The sequence below is a fragment of the Akebia trifoliata genome, chromosome 11, assembly GCF_017979445.1.
Source record: "Akebia trifoliata isolate Shusen 1 chromosome 11, ASM1797944v1, whole genome shotgun sequence".
NCBI lineage: Eukaryota > Viridiplantae > Streptophyta > Magnoliopsida > Ranunculales > Lardizabalaceae > Akebia > Akebia trifoliata.
The window spans coordinates 39,849,911-39,864,120 of NC_141385.1; the positions used below are offsets into that span (position 1 = coordinate 39,849,911).

The window sequence follows — 14,210 nt, forward strand, 5'->3', positions numbered from 1 at the left end:
GGGAGTCTCGATTGAAATCACCCATCAGTCTATTGAATTCCTCTAACTCTCAATATTCTCCACATGTCCATGAATTCCACTTTCTTCATGCATTGATAGTCACATGGTTTCTCTCCATTGGTCAATGGCATTACTCGTAATTATGCACCCACAATTAATAAATTAATAAATCAACTTAATGTCCCAATTTTATTTTTATATTTTGAGAGAAAAATCAATTGGCAAAATGTTGAAGATAGATAATTTGGATAATTTTATATTAGTCTTTCAAAGTAGAATGAGGTCAAGTATCCAAAAATATTCATCTAAAAGTGACGGTCTGAGTCATAGTCACAAAATTCTCCAAGTTCCTCAAAAAATTTGTAAAATTCTCCAAATTAAAGATTAGCCGATTAATTTGACGAATTAATTGATAATCCTTGTAGTAATCATGGAATGTGACAATAGTTTTACCTTTCACATCTAAAATTTTAATTTTTTTTAACATTCAAACATCAAGAAAAAGATAGAATTTAGAAAAATGTTGAACACTATAGGTTTTGATAACAAATCCAATAAAATATTTTTATCATTTTCGAAAATTTTCCGATTTTTAAATATAAAAAAAAAAAGAAATCGAATTTATCCGAATTAAACCGACACGGAATAATTACCGAATCCGAAATTTGTTATTATGGTCTGAATGTACCACTTAAACCATCAAAATATCCAATTATCCATGATGTCCTAACGAAGGGGTACTTTCGATATTTTAGCAAGTTTTGAGGGTGATTGAACAGTACCTCTGATAAAGTGGCAGATCGGGACCGTTGCCTCCATCGTCCCTTCCGTTGAAACCCCTTTTTACGTCTCTTGAACTTGTAGGGTTTTTCTTCATCTCTTCACACCAAGAACGAAATTTTCTGTAACCAAACCCTAATTTCCATATCTTACCTATTTTTGATGATGTAATGGCGCCGTTTTGGCCCCATTAAAGCCCTAATCTCTTTGAAAAACATCCTATTGAACCTTTGATTTTACTTTTATTCGAACTTTGTTTTATCAATCTGATCAAGAATCGATGCTTTTCGTACTGTAATCGTTAGAGATAACATGGATGGAGTTAATGGAAAGACTGTGATCTCTAATTCGCACCCGAACGTGAATGCTCTGCCACCATTCCTTAGCAAAACCTATGACATGGTCGATGATCCTTCGACGAATTCGGTTGTTTCTTGGAGCCCTAGCAATAACAGCTTCGTTGTTTGGGATCCGCCCGAGTTCGGGAGAGATCTTTTGCCCAAATATTTCAAGCACAATAACTTCTCTAGCTTCGTGAGGCAATTGAACACCTATGTACGCCTTTCTTTCTTTTCTAATCGAAGTTTCTTCTGCTAAAATTTCTGATTTTCGGGTAGGTTTTATTTATTATTGGATTGAATATATGAACAATAAGATTGGAGTGGATTTAGTGAAATTAGGGCTTCACTGAGTTTCACAATCAATTATCTAATAAACCGATATGAAAGATATCGGGTTAGTTGTGACATAAGAATTATGCGATCCAAGTTATGGCTGTGTTTATGATGTTGTAGATTGTTGTTTTGTTGTGCCCAAGGTAGTAAACTTCAAATTCATTTTAACATTTCTCAGTTAAAATTCGGAAATAATTTGAAGAAGTTCTTTGACATGGAGAATTTTTAATATGTCTATCAACTTAGGAAATTTCTGAGAATAGCTAAAACATTGGAAGTATGAACTAATAATTCAGAAAAAAAGAAAGAAAGAACGAAATATATCAATGCTCATTATATCACAAAAAATAACTATTTGGAGTGACAAAGCCTTATTCAAAGAGTTTGGGTCAAACTAAGAGAATCTTATTCCTCCATCCCATTATGTCCAAAGCCAAGTTTTCTGTTATTGAAAGTGAGTTCACGCATGTTTTCACTATTGTTGTCAATGTTCTTTCGGATCTATCAACTTCAGAAATAATTCGAAGTTCTTCACATGGAGAATTTTTTATATATCTATCAACTTGGAAAATTTCTGAGAATAGCTAAAACATTGGAAGTATGAACTAATAATTCAGAAATGATATATAAAGCATCATATCATGAAAAACAACTGTTTGGAGTAACAAAGCGTTATCTCAAAGATTTGAGGCCAAGCTAAACGAATCTTGTTCTCCCATTCCACTATATACAAAGCCAAGTCTTCTTTTATTAAAAGTGAGTTCGTATCTGCTTTTAATCTCTCCATCAATGTTTTTTTGGGTCTTTCTCTTATTCTTTAAGACAATCAATTTGAACATTTCGTCGCTTTCCTTGAACATGCCCAAGCCGTATCAACTGACTTTCTCTTAGTTTATCACCTCTACTTGGTTACGAATACGGATTTTATCTATTTAAAAGACATTTATCTTAGTAATTAATCTTAACTCTTTTTTCCTTTCAGCTACTTTATCAGTATGGTTGGAATATTATTCATCTTAGACATGTTTCTTCGATCATCAGTACACGTGAAATCAGAGCTGGATTGTTAGAGTGGAGGTGCTCTCCAAGAGCATTATGTGACAAGACACATACTAATCAAACTAAGAGGAAAATTCTATAAGGGTAGTAATTCCAGCTATTTTTATGGAGCTGATTGATAGATGGTAAGAAGCATCATGTTTATAAATTGAGCATAACAAATATAAAATGAGAAACAAACACATTCAGGAAAATGTAGGAGTAGCTCCAATAAAAAACACATTCAAGAAACAAACATGCTTATTTAGAAACAAACACATTCAGGACCCAAAATATGCTTATTTAGATGGAAATAAAGGAAATTGAGGTTTCCCAAGCATTTTCTATAAGAAGCTGGACACTTGTCAATCCATGCATTTATACATTTGTAATTCTGATGTGGCTTCAATGTATGAAAGAAAAGTGAAATTACAAAAAACAATGGTGTTTGTTCGAAATCAACTTTAAAAAATGCACAAACATAACATCATTTGAGCTTGATTTTAATGTTTTATTAATTGTTCTTTACTTGAAAACTATTAATAAGGTGATAAATTTTCCAAGGAACGTCCCAAAATCGAGCAACCGTAGGAGAACAGGAATATTTAAAACCCTTCTAATGAGCAGATACGAACACATTTGCAATAACAAAAAAGCTAAGGCTTTAGGCAGAGGAATAGGATCCATCGGCCGAGCCCAAATTTTTGGGATAAGGCTTTGATAATGATGATTTTTCTTTTTTATGAAATTTGTTTAAGCCTCTAATCTTCCAAATTTACGCATTTTTGGTTAATTGAAGTGCACACTTGGATTTTATAATTCTAGTACATATCACATTGGTATTACTAGCAATCCATACACATTCTACCTAAGTGGGTGTGACAACTTTAGCAGTTCCCGTTTGCTCAGCATGACACAGGAGAGCTCACACTTTTTGGCTTCTCTTATAGTCATGCATATAGGGTTGGAATAGGTTGACGCATGATTAACTAATATTAGAACTATTTGATTATTCGGTTTGGAGTTGGGAGAGAATTGTGACAGTGGTCGTGTCTTGATTTCAGAATCAACATTGGTAATTGTAGGCAAAGTTACACTAACTGTTTCATTGCCTCGTTGCATTTAAATGCATAGGTAACCTTTTGGTGTGTGTTTTATTGGGATGCGATTCTGGAGCTATATTTTATTAATATATTCTCAGTAGCGGGGTGGAAGTTATACTATAAATAACTTTCTCTCTCTTTCTTTCTTTCTTCGAATAAGCCATCAAACTCTTATTAATAAAAAGGATTGGAAAGAGGGGAACACATTTCTTATAACAATGGAGATCAGGAATCTGGATGAAGGACCAAGATGGACTCTTTGATCCATTTGTTTTATTATTACCTTGTTGTGATGGCCTTGTGTATGATTTCCCCTCCTGCAAGATCTAGTCCACTTTGTTCCCTTTTAAAGTGGCTCTTTTGCTTGGATGATTGGATCAAGTACATACTTCTTACTCTACACCACTTTGTTAATACCAAGAAGTTTTCCCTTGACGTGTGCTTTATGTGCAAATGTGCCGAGTATGATGAAAGTACCATCATTTGAACTAAATTGTGACTCCATAGGTTCGATATACTTGCATTCTATCGATGCACTTTTTATTATTATAAAATAAGGCATCTTAGGGCCAATTGTTGATGGCTTTGTGTGCGTTAGTGTTTGCCCACCCCTTTAACATGCTGCATTTATTTAATATTGGCCAAATTATGTATATCTATATCTTCTATCAATGAGCAGGGTTTCAAGAAGGTTGATCCTGACCGTTGGGAATTTGCAAATGAGGGGTTCCTAAGAGGTCAGAAACACTTGTTAAAGACTATTAGTAGGAGAAAACCAACCAGTGCGCATAGCCATCAACAACAGCAACCTCATGGACAGAGTGCTTCAGTTGCCTCATGTGTCGAGGTTGGGAAATTCGGGCTTGAGGAGGAGGTCGAGAGACTCAAAAGGGACAAGAACGTGCTTATGCAAGAACTCGTTAGGCTGAGGCAGCAACAACAGTCAACTGATCAGCAAGTGCAGACCTTGGTGCAGCGACTTCAGGGTATGGAACAGCGGCAGCAACAAATGATGTCGTTCTTGGCTAAGGCCATGCAGAGTCCCGGATTCTTTGCACAGTTGGTACAACAGCAGAATGAGAGTAACAGACGCATAGCTGGAGTAAGCAAGAAACGTAGACTTCCCAAACAGGAAGATAATTCTGAGGATGATAACGCCAACGCTCCCGACGGACAGATCATAAAGTACCAACCTCTAATGAACGAGGCAGCAAAAGCAATGCTAAGGCAAATACTGAATTTCGATACACCTCCCCAGTTCGAAACAGACGACAATCCCGATAGTTTCTTGATTGATGATGTTCCCTCACCTTCTAGTGCATTAGATAATGAGAGCTCTTCAAGTCGGGTTTCCAGAGTGACACTTTCTGAGGTCCCACACTTGGCAGTGTCCTCGGGTATTTCAACTGCTAAAGCAGAGATACACTCTTCTCCTGCTTTAGTAACAGACATAGTAACAACAGCTCAATTACCGGATATGAGTGTTCTTGGTGGAGGTCAGCCGGATATGATTATGCCTGAGTTCCCTCAAATAGAAGGAATGGTCCCGCAAAGCAACGTCAATATCATTCCTGATGCTAATTATGTGGATCATGAAACGGGGAATGGTGTCTACATGGATCCAATGACCATGGTAGTGGATGGAATAATGCCCATAGAAAACGATGAGTACTCTCCGGATCCCGATATGGAGAACTTTCTGGATGGGATAAAACTACCTGGCATAAATGATTCTTTTTGGGAACAATTTCTAAGCCCTAGCCAACTTAATGGAGAAACAGATGAGATTGAAGCGGGCACACCTGACCATACAGCGAAGGAGGATGAACAACAACCAGGGCAAGAGAATGGATGGCACAAATCTCAGCATATGGATCAGCTTACAGAACAGATGGGTCTTCTTAGCCCGGAGACCAAAGAGGGTTGATCTTGTGTGTTGATGTATAATTGTTTGTTATGCAAAATCCTCTAGGTATAATCATTAATAATTAGTCATTAGTGATTATTACTCATCATCGTCATCATCATCATCGTAGTTCGCTCTCATGTTGGCTTCAGGACAAGCAGCTTAAAGATATAATACATGGTGCTAATTTTGCATGAACAGGGTTATATAATTTACATTTAAAAAAAAAAAAAAATATTTTGATCCAGCTCGGTGCAAGGTTAATGAATTATTAAACAAGCATGTAAGGTGTATATGATGATCCTTTTACTTGCAGGTTCATGTTCTGTGCTGAGTTGTGTTTGGTAGGGTCTACTACTCATAATCAAAATGTCACCATTTTATATAGAAAGACCATTTCTAAACCGTAAATTTTGAATGTATGAAGGGTTTTCTTTGCTCATCTTTTCGTGTTGTGGCCGAGTGTTAGTGGAATTCAAACTTCCTGTTTTGGTTGAGGCTGTGTGTTATTGGCTTCAAACTTTCTGTTTTGTGATGTTTTGGTTGAGGTCTTCTCGATTTTTTTTTAATTTTTACAGTTTGAATAATAATATATCCTTGGAGAACTTAGCGAGCATCCGCTCCAAATCAAACCAAACCGTGTACCTACATTTGTAAGTTGCCTCATACATCACATTAGGTATCGGTTTTGGATTTATCGGTTTGGGTTAGGAAATCAAATTATCTTACAATAGGACCCTATTAAATGGTTTAGGTTTCTAAATGTTCCAGTTCCAAACTTGGTTACTATGGTCCGGGTATTGTATGTAAAAAAAAAAAAAAAGATTGATTGGTGATCTTAGCTCTTGCATTTGATCATTTTGTAGTTGTTAGATCTGTGAGACTAAATTCCTCCCCACGAAAAACACTACAATCTAATCAAAGACGATTTGGGCGAGTCATCCCAGTCCCAAAGGCGACAGAGTGATAGAAATCTATACAACCTAGAACTGATTGCTCCGTCACTTAAAAATTCTTCTTGGCACTCCATTGGTATAAAAAAAAATTGCCCTCCCATCTTTTCTTCTTCTTTCTTCCATGGAGAATGGGAGAGAGAAGGCAATTTGTAAGAAATTTTAAAGATAACTGCTATTGCCTCACCAACTTTTGCCAACGCCAACCAATTGTTTGCAATTCTTTATTGATGTGGCATTAGCAAAAGTTAGTGTGGCAATATCATCTCTCTTTTCAAAAAGAATCATGCTAGAGTGACTTTAACGGGGACACACAAGGACACCTTGATATGGTGGCGCGCACATATCCATGTCCGTAGATGCGTTTTACTCGTATCTCAAAGAAAATATATTTACGGGCATGTGCGTGCCACCACATTAAGATGTCCCTCCATGTGTCCCCCACTTACGTCAATCTAGAATTAATCTTTTAAAAATTCAGAAAAAGTGATTCCATTTTTTTAAGACTAAGGTGTGCAAGGGACGCTTTGTTGCGCCACAAGTAGTTGCTCCCTATAAAAATAAGATATGGTAAGTTTGTTAACTTTAACATCGACTAATTAACCATCTTGAAAAAATAACAAATAATAATTTTTAATCAAATCATCTATTTGTTTTAATGGCATTTTCTGTAATTTTCAAATTAGGGTTATATTGAACATCATAGATAAAACTTTTTTGCTCGTATAGTTTGGCTAATTTTACAGGGGTATTATTAGAGGGAGCGGTTCAACAGCCCTAAAGTTTGTCAAACATTGTGCCAAACATTTTTCAAAACATGGGTTAGAAGTTTGGACTGAGTTGATTTTTTGTGAGGATGATCTCTATGATGAGAATATCATCCTCACCAAAAATCAGCTTATTCCAAAACTTCTAACCCCATCAAAAGTGATTTACAAAAATTGAATGGTTCACAATTCTTCAATTTGTAAATTTGGGTTAGAAATTTCAAAATGAGTTGACTTTTGGAGAGGATGATCTTTTCACCATAGAGATCATCCTCACAAAAAATCAGTTCATTCCAAAACTTCTAACTCATGTTTTGAAAAATGTTTGGCAAACTTTAGGATTGCTCCAATTATTAAAATAGCCTTTTACTGTTTAGGAAAATTACTTAATAGATCCTTGCAGTCGAGACGTGTTGCACACCATGACTTTTGAGTCCGCCTAGTCTTACTAAGTTAGTAAGGATTTCACCCTTACTAAGGAGTCCTTGGTAACCGTTCATTCTCAAAACCTTGGCTCTGGTTCAAATTTTTTTTTTTTTTTTTTTAATTTGAATTTTCATATGAAACTTAGGGTATGTTTGATTGCATGGAAAGTCATTTTCCATGGAATTTGAAATCCATGGAAAATTAATTGTGGAAAATAGGTAGGGTTGGAAAATCAAATTCCATTGCTTGATTTCACTTGGATAAAATCATGGAAAAATATGAGGAAAAAAAAAGAAGAGGAGAAGGAGGAAGAAGATGTGAGGAAGGGAGAGGAACAAGAAGATGACAAGGAAGAGGGAGGGGGGAGGATGTGGCGACGATGGTTGCAACGGTGATGGCGACGACGGTGGCTACGACGACGATGGCGGCTACGACAATGATGACGGCGATGGTGACGGCGATGGAGGTAAGTGAGAAAGATGGGGGAAGAACGTGGTGGTGGTGGTGGCGGAAGAGATGAGGGATGGAGAAAAAGTAGAAGAAGAAAAAGAAGAAGAAGAGAGATAGAAAAGGTGGTCGGAGACGGAGCCGACAACGACGACGACGAGATTAGTGTAATGGTGATGGTGGTGGTGGTGGTGGTGGTGGTACTAGTGGTAGTAGGGAAGAATTGAGGATAGAAAATATGGGCGGATTTCATTTTTCCACTCATATGAGTGGGAAAGTGAAATCCATGATTTAGTGGACTTTTTGAATGGGGTGGAAAATGAATTTCCATTTCCATGTGCAATCAAACACTTAAAAAATATCATTTTCCATAAAAATTGATTTTCCACCATTTTCCATGTGCAATCAAACATACCCTTAGAGGGCTTTGGTGTCGGATTTCTGATGCGATAATACATTTGAGTAAACGACACTCATTAGTAAGATTCAAAATCTTACATATGTAAGTGTTTGGAAAAGATTTCACTAAAGAGTCGTGATTTAAATGGAGATATACAATTATGCATCTCAAGGAAAAATCTATGATTCTAACACATGACACGTCAAGAGAGTGAGGGAAATATGTCGGACGGGGAGTCAGAAAATCATTATTCTTCATTAAATATCTTTTTTCTTAACGCCCTCACCCAGGACAAAACTTCGAAGTGTCAAACTCAAATCCTCGAGATTGACTATTTTTGTTGTTGATCTCAATGATTCATTTTCTCTCCCCAGTCACTCATTCTTCTTCGAAAATCGAAACCGATCTTTGGGATAGCTGAATTATTCTTCCAATCTCAGCCGTTCATTGGGCATCTGAAAATTCCACTAAAACCACCTTTCTTTCATTCTTTCTCTCTTCGTAGTTGTAACTTTCGTCCAAGACGTGAACGTGACCGCCATTCCTGGTAAGCTGTCTCTGTTACTCTTTTTTTATTTTTTTATTTTAAAATCATTTATTTGAGAATCTGAGCTTCTTCCCATGATGTTAAATGTGTTGAAGTTCACTACTACTGTCATCTATCTTGTATTTTTTTTAGTACTCAAGTCAACACAGTTAACATCATCACCTCAAAAAAGAAAAAAAAAAAAGATCTTGTTTCTTTCATCACAAATATACTCTCAAAAGTGCTACATTATTCTCCACTATCCCATAATTGATACATGAATTAATGTCTTTAAAAATAAGAGAGACACCCTTTTCTATTTATTTTTAGGGTTTTTATTTTTATTTTTAAAGGGTAGGGGAAGCAGTAATTGTTACATCCTGGGTAGACTAAATCCATATAAGAAGAGAAATACCGTTTTCTATCTATTTTGAGGTTTTTTTTTTAAATGTTGGGGAAGCAAGAATTGTTATATACTGGACAGACTAAATCCTTACAAGAAGAATTTATAAGGGATTTAAGTAAATAGAATTAAACAATTGATTTGATCTAAATAAAAGCCACATTGTAGTGGGTTGTTAACTCTTTGATTTAAATAGGACTTACAAAGGAAGTACAATAGAATGTCAGGATAAAAGAGATGTGGGATATATGTGTTACTGTTACTTTCGCCAATACGCCCTTCGAGCTCAACAGGAGAGGAACAACATTGAGCGTGGTCTTCAATTGTTATTGAAAATATTAGTAATCTGATATTAAGATCTTTATGTACAATTTTTTCATGTACAAAATGATAGTCAACTTCGATATGTTTTGTATATGCATAAAAAAACTGGATTAACTGCCAGATGAAGTGCACTAATATTATCACACCATAAAATTGGTTGGTCACATAAGCAACAGTTGTTTGTTTGAGAGGTTACTCTATTTACAGAAGATAGTTGCGCATTTTAATGATTTTGTCAGATGACTTACAAAGCAAAGACCGGAGGTAAAATTTGGAATGTATGACTCGAAAGAATTCTTTTCCGAAAAAAATGGAATGGGATTCAACATAAAATTACTTGATGTCGGAGAGGTGGGATTAATAGGACAAAGTTGTTAGGAATAATATAGGAAAATGGGGAGATGTTCCGGAATTGAGTCGTGCTGGAGTGATCTCAAGCTTGTACCTCACATCGCACATCTTGACATGAAAGCGGACAGGAATCATAGATGCTTTTTCACTCGTATTTCAATGAAAAGAATCTATGGTTCCCATACACTTTCATGTCAAGATGTGCGATGTGAGGTATAATCTTGAGGTCACTTCAGCATTCGGAATTTTGTTTAGTGTGAGAAATGATAGGAGGGTTTAATTTCAGAGTCCTAGTGTGGAGATGTTGCTTTTTGCAAGACATGGCCTTGGGTATTAACTATCGTTGATGCATTTTTTTATATATAATGTTTTTGAAAGATAATGAGACTGCTCCTCATTACTATTTCTTGGATTTTGCGGCTCTCTTTTTTCCCCCTCATTAATGCAATCTCTCAAAATGCTGTCCCACTGATAACCCTACTGATGTTCAACTGATAACCTAGCTTAGCGGTGCTATGGATTTTTCGTACTTAGATACATTACAAAACAGAGTAATTGTTCAATACCAAGGGCTGTTGGCTACTTCAACCACACTTCTGCTCAACAACGATACAAGGGTCAGCTTCGGCAGCCAACATTGGGAGCCAAAATTTGTCTTACATGGGTTAAAAGTTTTGGATTGGACTTTTTTGTGAGGAATTGAGGATGAATCTTTATGGTGAGGAGATCATCCTCACAAAAAATCAGCCCATTCCAAAATTTTAGCCCCATCAAAATTTGTTTACAAATTAACGGGAAGTTCAGAATTCTTCAACTTATAAGCCAATTTTGATGGGGTTAGAAGTTTCAGATTCAGCTGATTTTTTGTGACAATGATCTCCTCACCGTAGAGATCACCCTCACAAAAAATCATCCCATTTTGAAACTTTTAACCCATATAGGAAAATTTTTGGCTCCCAATGTTTGCATATATATATATTTGATTACAAAGAGCTATGATATTGATTTTATGCAACAACCACATCTTTGCAATAAGCTTCAAGGAAAAGAACTAGAGGGTAGAGATAAAGGGTGTGATTTCTATTGGGGTCATCCTTTCTTTGAGTTCTTCCCTGGCAACAGTGGCGTTATCCAGAAGTTGGACTGTCATCATGGTGTTTATTGCACCAGAATTGATGTGCTTTTTTTTGGATGGGTAAAAGCATGTATATCATTAACAGAGAAGGCTGATACAATACATAAATAAGCTCAAGGGGGGGTCAAGATAGCCAACCAAAAGAGACTACAATGCAGAGAATTTTGCGAACAAGTAAAGCCCACAATACACCCACTGATTGCAAAATTAAAGCATCTGATTATTTAAATAAGAATCAGATTAGAAGAAACTCTTGAACTATTGAAACCTTTAGACCATAAAAACATATTGGGAGACGGTGTTTACATAATTACATGTACTTTCTTCCATTATCTAGATTAATGATTGTGGTTTACCCTCAATTTGAAACTTTAGCACGTGGAATGACTCAAAACACTTACATTTTCATAGTACATCTGATAGGGAGATTACAGATTTTCTGCTCATTGCAACTTCCTGTGCTTTTCTTGCTTCACTCATAATACAATTTTGATCATCTTAAACTACCAATGCATAAATAAAAAATAATTTTGAGAATGTCTTGCAGATGGATCATCCGGCTAGTGATCTTGACATTCATCATGATCATCTTGGATTCTCCCAGAAAGTTACAGGCCCTCCCTCTAGACAAAAAAATGGTAAGGATTGTGTGGATATGTAAATATATATTTATGGAATGCTAACATCCAATGCAAGCATTTGATACCAGAAACATACTTTATTGTGTTTTTCCCACAAAAGACCCCAAAAGTACGCTTTTTCTTTTCTTTTTTAGTAGAAAAAGGTAAGGTGTTAATGTCATTAGTGGGATGGCATTTTTATAAATATAAAAAAAACCTCAAAAAGTATTTATGAAACTGAGATTGAACAATGAGAATAATAACCTTGCTTTTGCCAAAAAAAAAAAGATGGGATTGCTTTTCAGGGACGTTTATGGATAAAACATGGCATTGAAGGTTGTTAACATTTAATGCTTGCATTGGACACTAGCATCTCCATGTACATTTGTTTTTCAGAGACTGAAAGAGCTTTACAACTGAAATGCTACATGGCTTGAGGGTCAAAGATGGGATACACGAACTGATACTGTCAGAGTTTTTATTTTCTTTTTTTGGCAGGTAAGCTACAAACTCATGATTGCTACACACCACACCAACCAACTGATCCATGTGCCCAACCCAAATTGGATCATGCCACAACTGTAGAAGAAGATGAATTTTGGCCGCTATCAGATAAGCCTTACTTTCATTTCATTGTTTCAAGCTCGAATGTCAAACAATCTCATCAGCTGGTAACTATGCCTTGACACTAGTGTATAAGCAGTAGTCTAAGTATCTGCCAAGAGGACTATAAGAACCCTCTTATAGAAAACCAATACCCGTTAGGCCATGTGAAGAGTTGGAGGATGTGGAATCCACCATTCAGTGGCTGCTATTGTTTGAGATCAAGCATATGTTGTGCACATATACGATCACACAATAGCAAATGTGGTCGTATATCACGAAAATTTGTTTTTAATAAAGAAAATTCAAAATAGAAAATTATTGCAATTATTACAATAACCTTAGAGTAACGTTTTTTTTTTAATACAAGTTTATTACTAAGTTCATTATAAATTATAATCTTTGCATGTTTAACAAGTATGTTAGAATGCATAAACTCAAAATTTTGGAAAAAAAAAAACAATCGTAGCAAAAAACAAGATTTAAAGAGAGCAAAATTTTCATTTATATTTATATTAACATAGGTTACTTTAACACGACAAATTGCTTTTATTCATAGAGGATTCCATCCAAAATACACCAAATACTTCCTCAAGCTAAGGTTCCAGTGGTTCTTACTTGCCGAAACAAAAGTTGGAATATGATGTATTATGGAGATGGTGGCGACAAAAGGTTCAATCCCGGATGGAGAAAGTTTCTTGTGGACAACAAACTTAAAGTTGGCGATGGTTGTGTCTTTGAACTCACGGAGTGTAGCAACGAGTGTATAAAGTTTAGAGTGCGAATTCTCAGTGGTGAGATCCCATGTGAGTTCGAGGACAGGGTTGAGGGTATGAGTTCATTTTCTCCCATTGTAATTGACTAAGATCTCTTTTATGAAAACTTTTGCCTAATGTTTTGTAAATATCTTGTACAATTCAACTAGTAAGACCAGTAAAATCAGTTTAAGGTGTTTGAACATCACCAAACACATGTTTATGATCCATGTATGTTTTGAGTTTATCTATTTATGGATGGATGCATGTGTCTAGTATTCATATATGGGTCAATGCCACAGCACGTGTAGTTTACTCTGTGAATCCTTATTCACTTTTTTTGTTTGTTTGTGTTATCTACTAATCTACGAGTCATTGGAATAAAAATATAACTGCATTATATTACAATTCTAAGATGCAATTTATGAACATCTCACCAACTGTTGAACTTATTATGTGAAAGGACATGAAGCCATGCCCGCGTGCCTTGCCAGAAGATATAATTCTGTACATGAATGGAAAAAATTAGATTCACATTCTTGTCCCCAAGTAGTTTGGATTGGTGGGCTTTCTGATAAGGTTTTCTTCACGAATGAAGTGTTGGGGTAAAAGCAAGTTTGTCTTTAGTTTTATAAGAAGGATGAAAATGTGGTGGCTTAGTAGAGGTTGGGGTTTTCTCTTGGTCTAGAGAACTTCTTCTTCATCTCTCTCGCCCAAACGTATGATTTTTAGGTTTTCTTCTTTTCAATTTTTTATTGTAGATTGTAGTTCAGATTTTTTTTAAAAGTTTTTCTACAATATTAGAGGCTTTGGATGCCATTCTTCCTTATTTTCTTCTTTCCAATTTTTTTTTTTTAGATTGTAAACAAAAAACTTTACAATATTTACAAGTTTTGAAGACGAAGACAACAAATCTACGGCTGATTCTTAATCTGCAATTTCATCTCAAAGGCGAGAAAAGAGAAACTAATTAAGAGAAGAGAAGAGAAATTCAATTTC

General features: G+C 35.7%; 2 protein-coding genes across 2 annotated transcripts; both read left to right on the forward strand.

The window, feature by feature from the left end:
- The first annotated feature begins 810 nt into the window (after nt 1–810).
- Nucleotides 811–5,695, forward strand: HSF3 (heat shock factor 3). The gene is made up of 2 exons (XM_086458787.1): nt 811–1,335; nt 4,275–5,695. The coding sequence occupies exons 1-2, from the start codon at nt 1,093–1,095 to the stop codon at nt 5,520–5,522; spliced, it is 1,491 nt and encodes a 496-aa protein (XP_086314913.1). The 5' UTR covers nt 811–1,092; the 3' UTR covers nt 5,523–5,695.
- A 3,196-nt stretch (nt 5,696–8,891) lies between these two features.
- LOC147391609 (B3 domain-containing protein Os04g0386900-like) lies at nt 8,892–13,458 on the forward strand. The gene is made up of 4 exons (XM_086457223.1): nt 8,892–9,041; nt 11,781–11,871; nt 12,352–12,524; nt 13,016–13,458. The coding sequence occupies exons 2-4, from the start codon at nt 11,781–11,783 to the stop codon at nt 13,319–13,321; spliced, it is 570 nt and encodes a 189-aa protein (XP_086313349.1). The 5' UTR covers nt 8,892–9,041; the 3' UTR covers nt 13,322–13,458.
- The last annotated feature ends 752 nt before the right edge of the window (nt 13,459–14,210 follow it).